Source organism: Ascaphus truei, chromosome 8, assembly GCF_040206685.1.
Source record: "Ascaphus truei isolate aAscTru1 chromosome 8, aAscTru1.hap1, whole genome shotgun sequence".
In the NCBI taxonomy this organism is placed as follows: Eukaryota; Metazoa; Chordata; class Amphibia; order Anura; family Ascaphidae; genus Ascaphus; species Ascaphus truei.
In genome coordinates this window covers 84,496,574-84,518,690 of record NC_134490.1, presented here as the reverse complement: position 1 = coordinate 84,518,690, position 22,117 = coordinate 84,496,574, and the positions used below count along the sequence as shown (strand labels likewise).

Below are 22,117 nucleotides of genomic sequence, written 5' to 3'. Positions count from 1 at the left end.
AATGTTTGTGTTCAAGATTAGGGTTTTGCACGCAATACTGTACTTTTCTGGCAGTCCGCACACGTGGGCAGGGTCATAGTCCCTGTTAACAGTCACACTTTGTGCCATGTGTAGCCCCTGTGTGACTCAGGCCATTATTGAATGTGTGTGTGTGTGTGTGTGTGTGTCTGAGCAATGGTAAGGTGACATTATATAGGGGCCATAGCACAATAAATATATTTCTCGTTAATAAATTGACCATTCTTTTCACCCTTCTGGCTGTTTGTTTCAACTCTTTCTGGAACCAGAGGGTCGCCCCCTGCTGCTTCTATTGGTCCCCAGACATTACCCGTACCCCTACACCCCCCTCCCAAATAGTTTGTGCGGTCAGCAAAAATCTGCTAAATATTTCCTATATTCCGACAGAGCATGGCCTGACCACAACAGGCATGGTTTCCCCAGTGGACACCCAGCCTAAGCTGGGCTCGCCACGAACCAGGGGGCCCCAGACGACCCACCAGTTCAGGTAAGATTAAATCATGATACATGGGACTGCAGTTTTTAATCCTAGCCACATACATAATCTCAAAAGAAAAAAAATTGGTGCCAACCAATAAATCACAAATAGAAGATAAACAAACATACCAATAAACTTGCAACTAATGCTAACAAATCTGCGTCTGAAAGGGACATGGAAAAAGGTGCAGATGATAATAATAATAAAAGAAGAACTAACTAATAAATTGATCCCTTGCAAATAAGCATAAGAGAAAAAAAAAACACTACTATTTAGCAGTAACATGAGCGCAATACTAGAAGAAGTAAATCTACAAATAAAGTGCAAACGCAAAATAAAATTTATACAGGATTATACTTTTTTTTTTTTGCCACAAAACTCAATCAAAGTCTGAGAGAAATACAAAAATAAATAAATTGAATCAGTGAAGGGAAAAAAAAAAGTATATCTGTTTAAGAGTTGACAGGTCTGTACTTCACTGTCAGGCTATACAGCAGTTTTCAATTAAGAGAAATCTAGAAATTATTTTTGCAAAGCTTCAAGCATGACAACCACCGATTTATCGGAGAAATGTTTATTCTGACAGTCACTAAAACCAGATTTATAGTAGAATAGATGTATTTGCCTCCATTTCCTTGAACAATAGTTGTAATATGCGGTTTATGACTGGTCTCCATTTTTTCCTGTTAGGAATGTGAGCACACAGCGCCACAGGCGGAGCTCACGGCTCTCTCCTTACACTGCTCAGACCCTTCCACTACAACCACGCAAGTCCCCTTCAGCTGCATCACTAACCCCTCAGCATGGTGGGACGCTCCACGAGGTACTTCCTCCACGCTCTACGCCGCAGCCGTCGGCGCGGAATCGACGCTCCGCGCACACCCCACGTTGCTTCCTCTCATGCGCACGTCGGACTTACAGTGCACACACAAAAGCCCTTGAACTTATCCCCGCTCAGGCTCCGCCCCCAAACACCGCACGGTTACAATCTGGCTCTTGCTGAGTGTCACCTGGGCTCTATGAACAGCAGCCAATGCGCTGAAGCTCCCTGGGCTCCTCCAGGCACGCCCTCTCCTGGTTGGCTGTTCCAGCTTTATATACCCTCTCTGTTCTGTGCTTCCTCGCTCGTCATAGTTTTTGTATGGGTGTTTCACAGTGCTTGTTCTTTGATTCACTCGGTTTTGACGCGGCTTAGCAGACTTCCCCCTTTGACTCTCGACTTCGGATTGTTCCTGTTTACGTACCTTCTGGCTCCCTTCGACCATGGCTCTCACCTCGATCCTTCCGTACTTCTCCTACCCCTGATCTCGGCAATGGCAACGACCATTCTTCTGGAAAAAACGGTACCGGCAAGTATTCACGCAATACTCCCCATCTGGCCTGGCACCATCTAATACCACAACCCGGACACGTCCGTCGCTCTGTCGGTGTGTGTATTCATACTGGCCACCTCAGTTCTAGGGATAGGTCTGGTCTGCAGGCTACTCCGGCGTAACATTTCCCTTGCATTAAAAATATGCAAGTAAGAAAATAGATACCCAATTTACCGTAATTTTCCTTTCCCGGAGAATCCATCCATGGCAGTGGTCACCCATGGGTTAAGTTCAACCCTCCAGCTGAGATAGGACAGAAAACTCTACCGGTGGGAGGACCTAGGACTAGCCCTGTCTCTCCTCCCAAGGTAGACTCAGTACAAAATCTGAAATACATAACTAGAAACATTAATATCATCTTGGATCTAAACTTTGGGAGGGAATTGGCAAGCACTGCCATGGAAGGACCCTCCATGAAAAGAAAATGATGGTACATTGGACATCAATTTTCTATTTTTCTGGTTGTCCACATCTCATAAAAAAAAGGGGGGGGTCCTAGAATAAAAACACCACACTGTCACTCAGATATGATCTTTTATTTAAGTGGTGGCACAGGACTGCAGGATCTTTCCGCTAAAGCATGCGTCTGCTGAGCCATGTCGGTCCAAAAGGATAGTACTTAATAACCTTAATTGAAGTCCATACTGCTGCCCTGCATAATTCTGTGGGGAAAGCCTGTGCATTTGTTGCCCATGATGCGGCCATGGTCCTTGTCGAATTTGCTTTAACCAGCTCTGAGACTGGAATTTTTTGTATAGTATGGGCTTTCCTGATGGCTGTTACAGTCCATTAACTTATAGTAGACTTTGTGGCTGCTTGCCCTTTCCAAGTATGAATTGTCTGACTTCCTAAATCCTTCGCTTCTGGAAAGGTAGAGCTTTAAACACCTCACTACATCAAACGTGTGTAGAATCCGCTCTGTCATTTGCTGGCTTTGGGCAAAATGAAGGTAGTAGCTCTTGGTCGAGGTGACATTTTAAAACCTGGTAAGAAGAGCGACCTTGTCTTGTTGGAAAATAAGGAAAGGTTCTTTCATGACAGGGCTTGTAATTGTGAGGTTCGACCTCCATGCCGTGTCTCTTGACGCGCCTCACACTGACAGGATCATGCGCAGGCACCGTCCAATTGTTGTCAGGCGACAGACTCAATCACGAGTGGACTTTGACAGCAGGATAACTACCTCAACTTTTTCACCTGCGGTGCTTACTCTGCCCCATGACGATCAAATGGGCTGATGGCAATCAGTATTTACAGCCGTACTACTCAGTGTGGATTGGCTCTGCAATCAAGAGGCAAATCATTACATTCAGCCTTGTGCCTTTCATCTGATTGGCTAACAGTCCTTTATATGCTCACTAATCCCTGCTATAAATGGGCTGAGCATAGTAGTCCTTAACCTGCGACGAAGTGCTACCCCATGTCCTGTTTAGCCTTGTGCAATTCTGCTAACCTTGTCTTGTCTCCCAGTATCCACAACCTCTGCTGCGTACCTGGACTCCCACCTTCTCTATAATTTGACCTCGACTATTCTACATCTCCAACCCAAGATCACGGCGAGTAACAACACTATCCTACTTCACCTACCCTGACCCGGCTTCACGATTACGGATCTGCACACCTGGCTACATGACTAAGACGCAGTCCCGCAGCTGCGGGTTGGTGCATTCTAAAACCCGACCTCAGCCTCGCGGTTCTGTCCGGTTTGTGGCAAGACCTTGTGATGTCACACACCAGAAGGTGAACACCGGGTGATTGTGCTGGCGTTCTCCCTATTCACAAGGCGGAAGAATAGCCCTGCAAAACCGTGGACTGGAATGGAGGGCTGTAAGGATTCAGCCCAGTCCGTGCTGTTGTTTGCTGCAGTTTGGGTGTTCCAGCCTGCCGGCCCTTCCTATTCAGTCGGCCATTTTGTTACTGGCAGCCTGCTACTTAAGGCTGCAGCTCCCATTGGGAGTCGCCGAGCAAAGTTCCACGTTTTGCAGCTCCTGTCGGTCTTCGCTGTCACGCCTTTCCATGTTGCCTGTTTAGATTGATGTTGTTGGTCGTGACCCTGACCTCGCTGCTTTCTGCCTGCTCTGACCTTTTGCCTGTCGCCTGGATTCTGCACCACTGCCGCCAGCCCTGATCTCCTGCCTGCTCACCGACTACGGATATTCTAACAGGACTGTCCCTGGGTTCTGCACCACTGCCGCCAGCCCTGATCTCCTGCCTGCTTACCGACTACTGTGCATGCAATGTCTTGTATATAATGTATACCTTGTTCATTTATGTAACTGTATTTGTAACCATGTATTATTTTGTTTTACTCTGTGCCCAGGACATACTTGAAAACGAGAGGTAACTCTCAATGTATTACTTCCCGGTAATACATTTTATAAATAAATAAAAAAATAAAAAAAATAAATACGGATACTCTAACAGGACTCTGTACCTGGGTTCTGGTCGGTTATTCTGCATTCCTACCTCAGCCCCGAGGGTCCGCTTCCTGATTGGAGACGAGCACCGTCACAAGGACCCACGGAACCCCCAAAGACCCCTGTACATCGTACTTGTAGTGTATACAAAATGTGAGTGCAACTGTTATATTTTCTCCTCATAATACAACATTTTTGTCAACAGTCAACATTGGATGTTTTTCTCTTTTCTCCAACACTGTGAGAAATTGAAGGAAGATTCCCACATACCCCATAAGAAGAGAACAGAATATCACAGTGTTCGTGGTTTAAAATTCATATTTATCACTAGTCACATGTATCATTGGACACTTTATATATCCTGCACTCCCCTGTTTTCACTATATCATTTCACTAGAATTTAGAGGTTGTTTGTTTTACTGGATTTGAGCTGCACTACAATTCACTATATAGTTATAAGCACCCGGTTATATTTTCTTTACCCGTGACGAACACCCGTTACAGTAATTCACCATTCCTGCACGTCGACGTCAGTGCGATCAACTGGACTATTTTAACATTAGATCCATGTGTGAAGCTTGAGAAAGTGGTTCAAAGGGGGCATCTGTTAGAGCCCGTAATACTAATGGTAAATCCCAAACAAGAATTGGATCAGATTAAAAAAAAAAACAAAAAAAAAAACAATTAGTCCAAGGTGATACTAATGTCCAGCACTGAAAGAGTCTTAGAATAGTAGATGGCTGCAGTAGTATCTTCACAGCTTGTCTTCAATGTTTGGACTCCATATACATGTGCATGGAAGAAAAAACAGACAAAGAAAACATATCATAGTGCAATATGCAAACAACCAAACATGCAGGACAAACAGGACAAGACAAACACTACATAAAACAGGCAAGGCTGACTAATCCTACAATAAAGTATTTATTAACACAATTAAAATGATGAGGTAGCACACGTGGGATCTGGTGGGTAAAACCGGAATCCTACTTACAGGACTGCCACAGGACATAAGCAGGGGTGGAAGGATAGATGGTAACCGGCAGCAGCTCCGTTTTTTTCAGTCTTTAGACCTCCAGGGATTTCTTTCTCTCCGTGACCGGAAGCGCTTCACACCACGCGGCTTGACGGATCTCGTGGAGCTCCTGGTGCTGTCTGTCAACCTGAATCCGGAAATCCACTGCTAGAAGGCGGGTGCAATCGCCGAATTTCCTTTCACTTGGCTGCAATGCTCCCGCAGTAACTACCAGTCCTCTGCCACACTCAAAATACAAATCTGCCCAACGCGTTTCGTGCGCATGCGCACTTCTTCAGTATATTGATCCTGTGTTCTTTGCCACGTCTTTAAGGCAATCCTGACAAAATCATTTATTTTCCGATGCCGGCTTTCACCAGATGCACAATGTTTTATGTTTTATCTACCTTGTGGTTTTTTTCCTCCGCTGAGGCCACCGTGACCTCTCGCGACATCCGCTGCTATGCCGTGCGGTCGGGCCATATTCTGGCTTGACGTGCACACCTACCCAAGCAACTTTAGGAGCTGCAAGCCTCAGCAGCTATTTGCAGCATGGAGTGCGGACGTCCAGGCTTCAGCGGGACAGCGCCATACAACTCCCGTGGATTAACTCCTAAGTGGTAAGGCAAGTCCACTCTGACACTAACCTCTACCTCAGCTAGGTAGAACAGAAGGGGGGGGGGGGGGAAGGGACTACCTGGGGAGGAAAGGACAGGCTATTTTTAGGTCCTCCCACAGGTAGAGTTTTCTGTCCTACCTCAACTGGAGGGTGAACTTAACCAACCCATTGGTGAGCAATGCCATGAGGACAACCAGGAAACATTTATTATCATTTTGACGTTCATAAAGCAGCCAGTGTTAAATGCGATATCCATATTTGTAGGAAACGGATTCAACGTGTATGCCTTAATTAACAAATTACAATAGATACTGAGAATGATGATGGTCTTCAAATACATCCACTAATTAAAGACAATGTTGTCCTGAGATTCAAATCTATTGCTATCAATGCTACACTGAAGCAAATTCCAACGCAACACACAGAGGAGCTGCTGTCCAAGGAGGTGTATGAACACTGCCACCCTGTGGCCATTTGTCAACACAGACAACCCTATCTGCAGCAGAGCACGGATATCGGTAGCACTTTCACAATAGTGAAACCCGTCCCAATTGTGTTTCTGGGATTCACAGTAAACATCGCTTTCCTAAAAATGTTCAACTGTTTTAAATAGCTTTTGAAAGTTGATTTTAAGATGAATATCCCTAGTGCTTTTGAACCTGGCATTGAAACTTTAGCTTGGAATATGGACCAGCAAAGCAAGTCTATTTGTTTCCCTACACGTAGTTTTCGTGCCAAATACATAACTTCCTGTTGCTTGCAAAAGCAGAAGGATTCTGGACAGAAGCATGAAAATGAATATACCGAGTGTTATTTTTGGGAAAAAAAATTCAGATGCCAAATGCCATCCCTTCGGGTTGTCTGTATAAGTCAATTTTTATTGTGATGTACCATTTTGTATTGTATTATTTCTGTCATGTAGGGCAGGGGTGAGCAACCTTTTTATACCGAACCCCCTTTTCATCCGTGATATTAGTCGCCCCCCCCCCTTCCTGATGTAATTCAAATCACGTGACTTTTTTTTTTTATTATTATTCGGTATAACATTTTTTAAAACATGACAAATGTTATAGGTTTCCTTTATAAATAAAATCAGCATAGTAGTGCAAGATTATACTGAGTGCAATTTTTTTCTTCCCACCCTCCCTCTCCCTGATCCTCCTTCCCCCCCCCCCCCCTCATCTCTTATCCCTCCCCCTCATCTCTTATCCCTCCCCCTCATCATCCCTCCTCTAGGACTCTTCCCCTCAACCCCCACCACCACAAGGTCTCACCACCCCCTTCCCGTCCATGCCTGTGGGATAGAGGCAGGCGGGGGGAGATGATGGTACGCAGCAGCCTGCCAGAGTGAAGCACAGGAGCAGCCGGCAGAGGAGTTAGGAGTTGCCCGGAGGTAGAGCACGACAGCCGGGGAGGAGCGTGCTGTAGCAGCATAGACAAAGGACTGCTGGGGCGCGCTCCTGCTCTGCTTCCGTGCAACTCCTAACTCCTCTGCCGGCTGCTCCCCCTGCCTGCCTCCATCACTGCGCTGTTTCACTCTATGCCCCCCCCCCTACAAAATCTTGCACCCATCCCAGGGGGGCGCGCCCCACGGTTTGCACACCCCTGATGTAGGGCTTTTAATATTGCTTATTAATGTGAAGCTTAACTCTTAACAGTATTTAGACATTTAATCAACATACAGAGGACACAGCTATATGGCAAAAACAGTTGACACATTGGTTTATTGCCCTTACTTGTAAACAGTTTTTGCTTAACCCATTGGGTGCCCACAGGCGTAGCTACTATATCATGGGGTGTTGCACCCCAGGGTCCCCATTGTGAGGATTGCCTGTCGGCCCCGCCTCTGGGACGCACCACAGGACAGGAGACATGCGCCGCGTTACCAGGCTGGGGACACCACACGGATCTCACTCAGGTTCCGCCCCTACGACGTCACGGGTAAGGTGCTCCACACGCAGGCGCCACACTACCACGGGCACACGAGGGGTTAACTCCATCTCCAATTTCTATTCACCTGCACTTCTCCCCGCCCCTGCCTGTCAGTGGACGGGTTTCATTCGGTACCTTGCACCTATGTGCTGCCTTTCCATTGGCTGCCTGCCCTGTAAATAATCAGCCAGCCCCCCTACTAACTGGCTGAGCATAAACCCTATTTATGTACTTGTATTTGCCTCAAACACCCTGCTGCCTTGTTGCTGTCATATCTTGCGTATCCTGTTCCTGTTTTGACCTCGGCTTGTATCTGGACCTCCATCTCTCTGACCCTTGACCTCGGCTTGCTATTGGACTTCTACCTTCTCTACTCCTGGACCCCGGCACCGCACAACGACTATCCGACTTCTCCAATCCCAGACCACGGTATATACGTCCATTCTGATCTCTCCTATACTGACCCCGCTACATGACCTCACTCTGCACTCCGGACGCGGTCTCGCGGTTGCAGGTCGGTGTATTCCAACATCCCCACCTCAGCCTTGCGGTCCCGTCCTATTTGTGATGAGCACTCGTTACACCCATCAAGGCCGGATTGTACATACCTGCCTGGGCGATTCCTCCAAGGTCGGCCCTCCTCCTGCAACATCATAATGTCGCAGAGTCATGGCAACCCGTCGACAAGTGATCGGTCGCCATGACGCTACTGGATGGCGGCCGCTCTGGAAGCGGCAACACAACCCACACTCTCCGACACACACCTTGGGGTGCGGAGCGGTCCTGCGCCCGTCCGGGGACTCTGCAGCTCCCTCCTCCGGGAGTGGGATCCCGGCGCTGACAGGAGGAGGGAGAGTATTGCAGGTGGTCAGGGACCGCCGCCGCTGCCCCAGCCCACCCTCGATCGTCCAATAACTTAATTGCTAGTTTGGAATGGATGAGGAGGACCCCCCCTTCTGCTCCAGCATTGGTGACAGAGATCGCGAGTGCTGGAGGGCGTGTCCTGGCACCGCAGCCCCTTTGGCGCTCAAAGGGTTATATTAAGTAACGTATTGAGAATGACTGCTACGCCTCAGCACATAGACCCCACAAAGGAACATCCATGGGACACATCTCCCAGAAGATGTTCAGGCAATAAAAGGATTTTAGGGGATCGCCTTGGCTAACCCGCCCTATTCTCAGCTCTAGGTATTCCCTGGTTTCTGAGGCACGTGCCGGTAAAGGCAGCGCGTTTCATTCCCCTTTTAGGGGAAATAAAATGGAGTTTAAAATCTATTGCGTCACGCAGGCCAACAGGAAGCCGTGATGTGGGGGATTTAAATACCAGGGAGTATCGGCATTACCTTCACCAAGTGCCTTAGAGGCCCCTTACTTCCTATCTTGATAATCAAATAAAAATGGGTGGGGGTGAGAACTGCCACTTTAAAGTAACCCAGCAGGGTAACTTGGGACAGGCACAAAGGCAGCCTGCAGAGAGAAGAACGGCGCCTCAGCCTAAAGTCAGGGAATGCTTATAGAGCAAGCTGGGAAATGGGACAGACCAAACATTACCAGTTGGTGCTCATCTTCCGCCACTTCTCAGATCCTCTGCCTCAGGGCACACACCGGTAATAGTAGATAATACCGTTTGGCTCAGACTATGTATTTGTGAGAGCGCTGGGGTCTTCCTCAGTGACCAGTTCACTCTACAAATTACTCTTCTAGTTGACCCGCTCAGCATGCGGGTAAGAGATCCTTCATCACAGCTGCCGTGCACAGCTTGGGTGCCGTGCCAGTACTGGGGGAAACCTTATGTGGGTCGTGATACAGTTTATTGGTCAGAACCGGAGAGTTCATTACGGAGCCCTTAAAACATAAGTTTAATGTCATGTATCCAAAAAATGTGTAAGGCGCACTCACACTCCGACAAAGTGAAGTGTTGAAAAGTGTACTACGTCATTCACTTGGACAGTAAGCGCTTCATGCCAGGGACTCCTTACCCTAATGTTTGTGTCTGCAGTGTTTCCCATTGTCACGTGTAGTACAACTGTAAAGCGCTATACAAATAAAGATACACTAACATACACACTTTTACAAAGTACATGGCACAGAAGTAGTACGGTCAAACGTCAGGAGGATGGGGAAAGGCGTCATGGGTCAGCAGGGAAAGCGAGATCCCCAGCAAAGCTTAGAGCCTAACATGATTAAATGAACATATTCAAGTTACTTGTCATGTGTCAATATTACAATGGGGCAGATCTGCCTAAGACCAAAGTGAACTGAAGGCCGTGGCATGTTAAATAGGTTAAATGTAGAAGATTTAGAAGACTGTTCGCCTGTCATCCAAACTGTTACCGAAGCTTTGCGCCCTCATTTGCAAAGTCATTTGGATGCCATCAATAATCAAAAGATCAACAGAAGTCACCAATACGCTTGAATCCAGTGTTCACAACAAAATGCTATACATACTACTTTTTCACGGGTCCCTTTAAAGGTTGATTGAATCTTTCTAATGAAGCCAATTACACTCAGGGCATATTGTATAAGCTCGGAGATCGCCGATCCGTGCGCTCCGACACAGACGGAAGCCAGTCTTGGAGCTTAGAGAAGAGAATCTCACCAGAAGTGGTTTAACTTCCACTTTTGCAGTACGGGGGGGAGGTCGAGTGCCACCAGACCTCGGACACAACTGCTCATGTGATGGCGACCGCAACTGGCCCCCCCACTGCTGGAAAACCGAAGTGTCCGACCGCCCCCTCCTACACGAATTGACGAATAAAAACGGGGGTACTCACAGTTTACAATGTCACCTTGGAGCTGTAACATCTGTGGAACCGGCATGGTAAGGACCACCACATCAAAGGGTTCTGGGGACCCAGATTTCCTACACACCTCCCATTTGCCATCTCTGAGGTTTATCTGGGTGACCTGGCGCTCATAGAAGACGTCAGCACCTGCTTGAAACGGGAGGGACAGTTAACATTTTTGTGTGGAGACAAAATGAGTAATTCAGTCATTGTTTAGATACAATTTGACAAACAAACAACAATCTTTCTTGATTTGTTACAAGTGTTGGAATAAGATTCATTTATTCACTAAACTGCAATAGTGCCAAAGCGCCAAACGGGGCACTATAACTCAGCAAATCCTTTTCAACTCAGAGTTACCACGTAATCATGAATAATCCCTAAATACCCATGGACTTGCACTGGTGAAGACGACCAACTGTCCGCATGCATTACAAATCTCTGCATGCATTACGTGCATTACAAATCTCCGCGTGCATTACAAATCTTCGCGTGCATTACAAATCTCCGCGTGCATTACAAATCTCCGCGTGCATTACAAATCTCCGCGTGCATTACAAATCTCCGCGTGCATTACAAATCTCCGCGTGCATTACAAATCTCCGCATGCATTACAAATCTCCGCATGCATTACAAATCTCCGCATGCATTACAAATCTCCGCCTGCATTACAAATCTCCGCCTGCATTACAAATCTCCGCCTGCATTACAAATCTCCGCCTGCATTACAAATCTCCGCCTGCATTACAAATCTCCGCATGCATTACAAATCTCCGCCTGCATTACAAATCTCCGCCTGCATTACAAATCTCCGCCTGCATTACAAATCTCCGCATGCATTACAAATCTCTGCATGCATTACAAATCTCCGCCTGCATTACAAATCTCCGCCTGCATTACAAATCTCCGCCTGTATTACAAATCTCCGCATGCATTACAAATCTCCGCATGCATTACAAATCTCCGCCTGCATTACAAATCTCCGCATGCATTACAAAAAAAAATCCATACGTTCGCAGCGTTATATAAAAAAACGGAGGAGATGAGAAAAGAGCATTTTCTGGGATTACAAATAGAGGCCTTTGTGGACTGCTCACAAGTGGTACTTTTATTTGCTGTACACTGTGCGGTGGAGGGTACGTCACTTTTCTACCCACCATAACTTATAGAAGTGTGGGGTTGGAGCCTCAGCTTCGCATTGCAAAGCCAGTGATGAGACCCTAAAAAGGTCAAAACAGCTGTCTGCGAGTAGGTTTACCGACTATGCACTTTAACTCTAGCTGTGTAATACGGCAGGCATAAGCTTATAGGGGTCCATGTTAAAATGGATTAGAAGCAAAAGGGGACACTGTGCTCATTTGCATGTCATTATCCAGAATCCCCAGCTGAAATGGAAGCATTGTATGCCAATAGATAATAGTGAAAAGCAGGTTGCAGACCTGCCTGAGACATGTGAATGTGCTCACAAATTATATTTATATTTGCTGTACACTAACCTGCTTATGGAATACAAGCTTTGGAATCAATACGATGTTCTTTCCTCCATTATTGTGATATTTTGCATTATTACTGGCATTGAATTCCATGGGAAGGTGACATTCTGTGTTATGAGCAGTAAAATACAGGTAGGTTGCTACATCTGTATATGTACCTAGCCACACACAGTATGTGCTGTTAACAGCTATTTTATCCCAAATGTGAAAGCCTGAGAAACTTATTTTAAATGATGAATGGTGAGATATTATAGTAAGTGTTATACAGCAGGGCCCCGCTTCCCGGCGCTCCGCTTTCCGGCGATCCGCTGATACGGCGGCACCGAGAAGGGGGCCGCCATGTTGAATCTAAAATCGCGCATGCGCAGAACGGGCGGGTGCGCCTGGCGCGCATGCGCAGACCGCAGGTTGCAGGTTCAGCAGCACTGAAAATCGCCGGATCCGCTTTCCGGCGATTTTCACTATACGGCGGGCCTCTGGAACGGAACCCGCCGTATGCCCGGGGCCCTCCTGTATAGCAAAGTCGTTTCACTTTGTTATATGCTGCAAGTGGACCTTTTTAGCAGCAATCTGTCTTGTCATTCTTCTGGTATCCTGTCCCCCCCCCCCCCCCCCCCCGCCTCCTCCCGATCAGTATTAACTATTGATGTTCTTGGAATGTCAGAACAAGCCACCTAAAGCCATTCGGTAACTGCTTCTGTGCCGGAGAGCAGCAGTTCTCGCTGATAGGCTGTTTTTGCCCTTTCCAAAGCTTTATTGTTTTGCCTGATGCTCTGTTCACGAGAAATAGTTATTTGAAGGGAGGTTAAAGAGCCATTTCGTTTATAAAAGAAAAAAATATTTTCCCATAGGTGGGACACAGGGGCGGAATGGGACATGAGGTCGCGGACGTTTCGCTGCAACCAAATGGCCGCCGGCGCTTTGCCACGACTTACCGCACTGCCGCAGCGCCGCTTCGAAGGTAAGTTTTATTACTGTTTAGGATAGATGGTTCGTTTAGGGTTTTAGCGGTTAGGGTAGGTGGTTAATTTAAGGGGTTTTATGCTTAGGGCATAGGATAAAGGCTTAGGGTAAGTGTGTCACGGGAGGCCAGGCATTTACACCTTTTTACCAGGATCATACATTGAGTAAAACAGGTAAAGTGATATAAATTGTAAATGTATTTGCCGGAAAAGGCATACACACAATGACACAAACTACATAAGAAGAGACACACTTACTTGGAAACTGGGGTAAAAAAAAACTAGACTTTCCTAGCTAAATGGCACTCTAAACAAGTCCTTCTTTGACCGGGATTTAGCCCGAAATGTCTTGGAACTGAAATCAGCAGGAAATTCTAGACGCCACCGCTCCCTTCTCTGTGGAGGACTTGCTTTTGCTTGACCTGGACTTTGCGCCAAATGTCTTGGAACTAAAATCGTCTTGAAATTCCAGCCACGACCGCTACGTTAGTTTTTGAGAACTTGGACTCCAAAAGCTGGACTTAGAAAATATTCAGTGGGTTGGTTTTCTTGAAGCCGGTGCCTTGCTATTCGCGCAAGAGCATCTTTTTCCACATTCAAAAACCCCGCCACTGTTTTGGCGCTTGAGAAACTGCCGTGTGATTGGTTGAGAGTATTTTGGAGTTCATTCACAAAATACTACAGCCAATCACAGCATGGGAATTTTCTTACCAGCCAATCAGAGCGATGCCGGTCCTGTGAAGCCGGGCAAGCGGGGATTCTGAGTCTGCCAAGGGACATGCACACGTTTGCCACCTAGTCCCTTGCTATTCAGTTGCCACCCACTGGGTTAGGCTCCTCCAAGTCTGGTGGGGCAAATTGTAGTCCGTCCGACTTCCGTTCATCCCAGGACGTAGGTACTTGAGCCCTTCCCTCCTGCCCAAATGGTCTTATCACCTCAGGCATCCTCTGTGGCTTTCATGTCCGATGTCTGAGCAGACTCACTGGCACTAAGTTGGTAGCCCAGTGGCTCTCTCAGAACATTGGTTCTGAAAGTCCCAGCTCATAATACCGTGCACAAGAGTACATTTTATACCAAAAACAAATGTTAATAAAAATATACTTTTACAGGTCCTAAGTCTCTGGGTATGGGGAACAGAATAGAATTATTTTCTATATTCCCAACACACTATCAAATAGACTTGGACTGGACGTTAAAACATCCCCACACAACCTTATATATGGTTGGAGCACCCCAGAACCACTATACCGGTTCTGGGTGACCTGGACATTAATTGGGTATCCCCCATAACCTAGGGACCCCTCATAGTTACAGGGACACTTTGCACCCTTATGCCCCATTTACCTTTCTAGGCTGTGCTGAAGCAGGGAACCCTAGCGGTGAGTTGCGCAAGTGTTTTCAAGGGGAGATATTGCCGGGACAATGTGCCTATATGAATCCGGGAATCAAGCATGATTCTCGGGTACATTTTTGGGTTATCCAGCAACTCTGGATCCCGACTACCTAGACGCATTCTGACAACACTTTCTCCCCAAACCACCCTTAAACTCATACCCTAGCAATCCCTGCTCGCTGGCATCCCTGGAAAGGCAAAAAAACACAACAATTCTTTACTGTCGCACAATTACAGTTCATGCACATAAAATGGTTAGGCTCAAGAGCTGACACTCTGGTTACCTCTGATTCATTTATTGGGGTTCAAAACGGGCTTAACCTATGAGAGCCTGGCTATCCCCTCACTAAGCGCTTTTATGGGTAGGAGTTTTAGGGTAGGGGGTTTTAGAGTAAAGGCTTAGGGTAAGGGCTCAGGGTAGAGTTTTAGGGTAAGGCATTTAACTTAGTGGCGAAGTAGCTGGCGACAGCTTCCGGCAGCAAGGTGAGTTGTGGTGAAGCGCCAGCGGCCATTTGGTTTCGGCAAATCAGCCACGACCTAATGTCCTAGACGCGCAGTGGGATTTCAGGGCTGAACCACGTCCATTCCCGCCCCGGGGACCCCTTCCTTTCGGTGATGCATAACTAACAAAAATGTGCTGCCGGTACCTCCATGTTTAAAAAAGGTCCCGCGTCAAGCGGCCCAATAGGAAGTCGCAAGGGGTGACGTTGCAGCTTCCTATTGGCCCGCACGACTTTTAAACAGCCGCGTGGAGCCGGTGCGGATACCAGTATCCCATTCAGATGCAAGTATCTCAGAAAGCAGGGGGTCACCGGAGCTGAAATGAACACCGCTCAGCTCCAGAGACCCCCTGCCTCCCACTTTAAGGCAAAATTCCCCACTCCTTCCGCCAGTGGAAATGCCTCTCTCCCCGGAGCACAACTTCCCATGCTAAAAGATTTTCATGAAGAGCAGGACGTGTTCAGGGAGCAAGATAATAGTATTATAGTCGTTTAAAAAAAACAAAACCACTCATATAGGCTTGTGGAGGGTTTGCATCTAATGACAGTCAGTCAATGATTGCTCCAGCAACTTTATGCTAGATAGCCAATTTAAGCAAAGTGAGGGTGAAGGAAAACGGCGCTAACTCTATTAGTGTGCACTGGTGTTTATACAGTGGGTTAATAATGAAATCAAATACTTATACAACTTTGTGACGTGATTCAATAACGTGTGAAACAATAAATAAGTTCAAACCCCCTGCTCAAAACCCAGCTGGTGGGGACTGGTTTCACTAGTCCCACAATTCTTCACTCTCCAACTGCAATCCAGGGGGAGCATAAAGGGAAATAGAACAAAAAAACAAAAAAACAATCTAAGTGCAGACAGTTTTTTGAAGGGGTGTATACATTTGTGTTGTCTCGGCTCTTATGTGTTGCCTACTTACAAGATGTAAGTCAAAAACGAGCGGTTTTGACACACAATGGTCTCTGCTAGGAAGATTTCTTAACCAGGTGTAGGGATCTCCAACTCTCAGCTCAGCAACAGTGTATATGTAAAAGAAATTGTACCATAGTGCAGACCAGTAACAATAAAAAACTCGACTTTATAGGGTAAAAATAAACACTTACAATAAAAACAATTGGTTAAGGCATGTATCACATTGATAGTGATTGAGGAGAGAAAATGGTTAGCTCCAGGCTCACCCGCCTCCTCCGGTGTGACTGTGTATGGACCACCGCTCTTTGTGACCTTTCACCTCCGCTGGTGTTCGCTGTCTCGCTGGTCTCGTCCCATCAGAAATGCCCTCTTAAGTGGGCTAATCGGCTACCTTAGCTGGGTGCATGCAGGTGCTGCAGAGGACTCAGACTCCAGCTCTCTCACCGATCGATGGTCCCGCCTTGCTTCCTCCGATACGTCACTTCCGCTTGGTCTATTGCGTCACTTCCGGTCGCGGCTGTAAGGGTGTCAGCTCCCAGATCTCTCCTCTCTTCTCACAGGGTGGCTAGCACTCTACGCGTTTCGCCAGGTGTGTGGCTTCCTCAGGAGTGTACCGCCCCCTCCTCTCAACTATCTATATATACCTTCCATGATTGGTTTTTAATTAATCAATAAAACACTTGTAAAATCAATTGGTCTGCACTGTTTATGTATCCATTTGTATGAAGGAGCTCATTTTTTAACTACATCAAGATGTATAGGATTCCACTCCTGTTAAAAAATGAGCTCCTTCATACAAATGGATACATAAACAGTGCAGACCAATTGATTTTACAAGTGTTTTATTGATTAATTAAAAACCAATCATGGAAGGTATATATAGATAGTTGAGAGGAGGGGGCGGTACACTCCTGAGGAAGCCACACACCTGGCGAAACGCGTAGAGTGCTAGCCACCCTGTGAGAAGAGAGGAGAGATCTGGGAGCTGACACCCTTACAGCCGCGACCGGAAGTGACGCAATAGACCAAGCGGAAGTGACGTATCGGAGGAAGCAAGGCGGGACCATCGATCGGTGAGAGAGCTGGAGTCTGAGTCCTCTGCAGCACCTGCATGCACCCAGCTAAGGTAGCCGATTAGCCCACTTAAGAGGGCATTTCTGATGGGACGAGACCAGCGAGACAGCGAACACCAGCGGAGGTGAAAGGTCACAAAGAGCGGTGGTCCATACACAGTCACACCGGAGGAGGCGGGTGAGCCTGGAGCTAACCATTTTCTCTCCTCAATCACTATCAATGTGATACATGCCTTAACCAATTGTTTTTATTGTAAGTGTTTATTTTTACCCTATAAAGTCGAGTTTTTTATTGTTACTGGTCTGCACTATGGTACTATTTCTTTTACATATACACTGTTGCTGAGCTGAGAGTTGGAGATCCCTACACCTGGTTAAGAAATCTTCCTAGCAGAGACCATTGTGTGTCAAAACCGCTCGTTTTTGACTTACATCTTGTAAGTAGGCAACACATAAGAGCCGAGACAACACAAATGTATACACCCCTTCAAAAAACTGTCTGCACTTAGATTGTTTTTTTGTTTTTTTGTTCTATTTCCCTTTATGCTCCCCCTGGATTGCAGTTGGAGATAGCCAATTTAAAACACCACATAAAATTGTAACGTCAATCTTCAAAATCAGACGGTTCTAGAAGAACGCCGTCGCCCATTTGGCATATGTGAAGACGACCTTAATCTCATGCTTGAAATAGTTACAGCAAGCCCAACGCGGTTCTTTTACCATGCAACATGTCTGACAGATAGCATAAGGGAAAAAGTCAATCTTTATTTTTTTTTTTAAATGTGAAGTACTTCTATTATACATGTACAAAAAAAAGAAAATTCAAAAAGGGACGACATTTTAAGCAGCAATCCCACCCTCCCAAAGTGATTTTATTTTTTTGCCTTACCTGAGCCTGGAGTCGCATCATGATCCCAACCTCCAGCCCCCCAGTAAAATATTATATATTATAACCTATTGTATATTAAATCTATATAAGTGTGTGTGTCCAGCGGGAAGCTATTGTTGTCCGGAGCCTGTACTGCCGTTTTAAAGCAGCAATACAGGTTTCATTTGTTTGTTTATTACAGGTTTATTTTATATGTTTAAAATGCATTACAGTTTGTGGCAGGGGGGTCTTCCGAGTTGAAAGGTGTTAATTTCAGCTATGGAGACCCCCTGTTTCCAGGAGATACTTAACTCCGTAGGGTGTGCCGGTATCTATGCAGCCAGGGTACTATGTGCCTAACAAAAGGGTGCCATTTAAATGTCCCGTGGGCCAATAGAAAGCCATGACATCATCCGATACAGCTTCCTATTGGCCCACATGCCGGGACATTTAAACTCCATAGAGATATCGCCCTCCCCCGCCCCTAATAAAAATCTAACAAATAATTTACACCTATATTGCTGTTTTAAGTAATTCAACGTAGAAACTATATCTCCTGGTAACCTCGAGATGTCATGAACCTTTAGCACCAAAATTTGATTAAGAACTCTGGGTAAGGGGACTCTGATCTGTAAAACTGTACATAGCAACGTGTATACACAACAGCGTTTCGCCAAATAATGTTGTTGCAGAGAGAGGCGCAGTATACGGACAATCAAATGTAGTACCTGACTGTTTGAGGTAATGCTTAACGATTGAAGAGACTCCTTGTGGTGTCACCAAATTATAGGCTCCATCTTTTGCCACCATTCCTTCCACCACCGCACCCAGGGGTTTACAAATACCTTGCGCCAACAGTTCCTCATAAAACCTGAAAAGCAGCGTCAAAGAGAGGCTCAGATCTAGGATATTTCTGCTGCACCAGAAACACTGCTTTCTGTCAAAGGACGGTCCCATGTGTTTTATTTCATGCTTTTTATTTTTTTTAAAGGCATTAATATTTGTGGGTTTCATTCGGAGCACAAACATCCCTATAAAACCCTCTTATAGTGGTGCGTCACCATTCTAACACCGGGTTATAACAGACATGGATGTCTTCCGGAGCAGGAAGGGGTCTGGAATAGCACCGCTTCTTAAATATGGGACGTTAGCTGCAAATCGAAGCACGCCATCGCATTTTGATGGCTCCTGGCCTAAATTCACTTAGAAGTCCCTAGGAAGAAAAAAGTTACTATAATACATTTGGAGCTCTATATTATGTATTCTAGGATTCCAGATATTGTCCAGTTTGGATTTAGGGCCTTAAAGCTGCAAACAAAGCAATATCCTACTTGTGTTTTTTTTTTTTTTTTTTATATAAGTCAGTACTGTACTATGAGAAAATACTTGCAGCATTTCTTTTTTTTAACAACTCTGAATTATATTTTTTATGTATTATAATGTAACAAGCATTCTTTGTTTCTATAGCAACCATTTACAAAGTCACATCCCCTTCCTCTTCTGAAACAGGCTCCGGCACATCCCTCTTTGAGCCCTGCTCTCTAGCATTGCACCAATTGTATCTAGTGACTGCTTGGTCACATGATCTTCTTCACAGAACTTCGTATCTTGGGTCCTCTTCTGCTGCACTGACAGCCATTTAGTGAACAACCGAGCTGAATCGTCACCGATCGATAACAGGAGAATGGATCGATCAACAACCTAGCAAATTACTTATCATGTGGTTTGTTATAGATCAGGGATGCGCAAACTTCTTTTGCTGTGCCCCCTCTGCTCCGGTGGTGTGCGTCCCCCGTCCCCCCCATTACCTCGTGTGGCGTCATGGACACGAGTCCTAACGCCAGCAGAGTGAAGGTAAGTTTAGAGTTGCAGGGGCCTTCCCCCCACTTTGAGCACCGCTGGACTATACAGTAGATGCACATATTAAAGGAGAAAAAAAAGACAGCTTGGACTGCCACTTTAACCTGAAAAGCTGTTTGTATCTTGCTACTTAAGTAACCCTAATTCAAAAATATTAATTTTTTAAAGAATAGTCTCCATTAGCAAGACTCTAGACTGGATGTTACCTTCAAGGATTAAATATTCACCCATTTCCCAGCTACAGTGCTGCTGTGATTATGCAGTGCTAGAAAAGCTCGTTTTCTACGGAGAGATTGTCGGAATGGAAGTGGAGCATCTTCTAGTTCTTGCCTGTGACCACGTGATCATCACTACTGAGTGGTTAAAGATAGTGCCGCTGCCACTCAAAGGGTTAAACTGAAAGCGCACACACAGCAGTGTGCCTGTAAGAGTTCACATCTTCACCCATTCCACAGATCAAAGTTACCTGGTGCTATGACATTGCAGTGATATGGTAAGCTTTATGCGATCAGTATTGCACTTTGTAAAACAATGTTAAATGTCTCACCTTTTGTGCTTCTGAGCATAATATGGGGTGACCGTGATATACTGGGCTCCTAGGTCCACTGTACAGTTGGGGTCAGAGGGACATCGGCTTGTAGACATTCGCCCTCCTAGGAATAGCAAGTGATTATTTATGGTAAATGTAACAGATCATGATACAAAATGATAGTGCACATACATTTCAGTCATTCTTATCCATTTAAGAGCTTTAAGAATCCGTTCAGGCCTTTTCCAGCCAAAACATCCCCAGACGTCTTGCAGTCACTTTGGCAGGTACATGGTCCTTATTCATTATGGTGTAAATGTCCAAGGAGTTGTGAAGATTGGGACTGCTAGAATCCTCCAAGTTATACCACAGTTCTAGTTCCTGAAATTTCCAGGGCCGAGCCCCTCTCTGCCCCACTGCTGTGCATCACAGAACAGGGGAGCAGACACTTTTTCCCCTGCGTCCTCCTGACGGAAGTTCCCCTCTCTCCACGCCCCCTCCCCTCCCCCCCTCTTACCTCGGCATCATGACGTCACGTTGCCATGACCTCGCAGAGTCATTTGATGCCGCGTTGCCATGGTGACATGTCTAAGACGCCGCCGGAGCCAAGGTAAGTGAGGTTTACAGAGGCCTTCGCCACTTCCCCGGCACTTAAGTTAAGTGCCTTGGGGAAGCACGCGGGGCCTCGTTAAACCCAGCGCCCCCCGCAGACAGACAGTCTTGCGCCCCCCACTTTGCACACCGCTGACATAGTAGATGAGGTTGAAAAAAAGAGATACAATGTCCATAAAGTTCAACCTACAGTATGCTCAATTTAGACAACAAATACTTTATCCTATATTTGTATTTTCAGTATATTTATCCAGAGGAAGACAAATTAAAAAAAAACAACAGTGAAATATCATCCAATGAGGTCTCATAAGGGAAGCAAAAAATAAGTCCTTCCTGACGCAAAATAATAGCAATCAGATTTCTCCCTGGACCAACATCCTTCCCATGTCTACTTATTTGGTATATCGCTGTATACCTTTCCTTTCTAAAAAGATGTCCAACCATTTTTTGAACATCTCCATTGTATCTGCCATCACAGTCTCCACGGGTAATGAATTCCACATTTGAACTGCCCTTACTGTAAAGAACCCTTTCCTTTGTTGCTGGTGAAATTTCCTTTCCCCAACCTAAAAAATGTATGACCCGAGTCCTTTGTACCTCCCTTGGGATGAATAGTTATTTTCAAAGCTCCTGTTTTGTTGACATTAGAAAATAGGCATCTAATCTAGCTGGCCTCTCCTCATAAATCAGATTTTCCCTCCCCTTTATTAATTTGGTGGCTCTTATCTGCACATTTTCTACTTTCATAATGTCTTTTTTATAGAGTGGTGCTCAAAACTGTACTCCATATTCAAGGTGTGGTCAAAACCCAGAACTCTCTGCATCAGCCTGTGAGCCCCTCTCGTCACATGGGGGCACAGCAACCACATATGAATAAACGGGGCGGGTTGACCGTAACCCTTAGGACACATAGGGGATATGTCCGGATACATTTTAGCCAAACGCTCCAGGGTTAGGTACCATCTATATAAAAATGTATAAGCATTTTCTTTGATCTGTGTACATATTGAGCTTGTGTCCACAGCTTCGAATATTTCCGCTCATATCTGGTTCCAGAGTTTGGCCCAAATCTCTTTCCCACTGTGTTATAAAAGGGAATTATTTTTCCGGAAGGGAGAAAGATAGACTATTTATTCTTCTATGTCGACCCTCTTTGGATTGGAGCCTTACGGCACAGTGTTTCGAAAAATGTCAGGGATGGGAGTAGGCCTCCGTCCTGAACAAACCCCTGGATCTGTAGGTACCTGAAGATTTCGCCGATTGGGAGATCGT

At 45.9% G+C, this 22,117-nt stretch overlaps 1 protein-coding gene across 6 annotated transcripts in view; it reads right to left on the bottom strand.

The window, feature by feature from the left end:
• Positions 1 to 22,117, bottom strand: part of RNLS (renalase, FAD dependent amine oxidase) — a 188,990-nt gene that overhangs the window by 154,163 nt on the left and 12,710 nt on the right. For 5 of the 6 annotated variants that reach the window (XM_075612898.1, XM_075612897.1, XM_075612894.1 and 2 more), the window contains 3 exons: positions 20,252 to 20,357; positions 18,573 to 18,715; positions 10,624 to 10,785 (listed from right to left, as the gene is read on the bottom strand). In XM_075612898.1, coding sequence (XP_075469013.1) covers positions 10,624 to 10,785; positions 18,573 to 18,715; positions 20,252 to 20,349 — 403 coding nt within the window. In that variant the 5' untranslated portion in view covers positions 20,350 to 20,357. The remainder of the gene's footprint in view (positions 1 to 10,623; positions 10,786 to 18,572; positions 18,716 to 20,251; positions 20,358 to 22,117) is intronic. The other variant, XM_075612896.1, reaches the window with a different exon arrangement.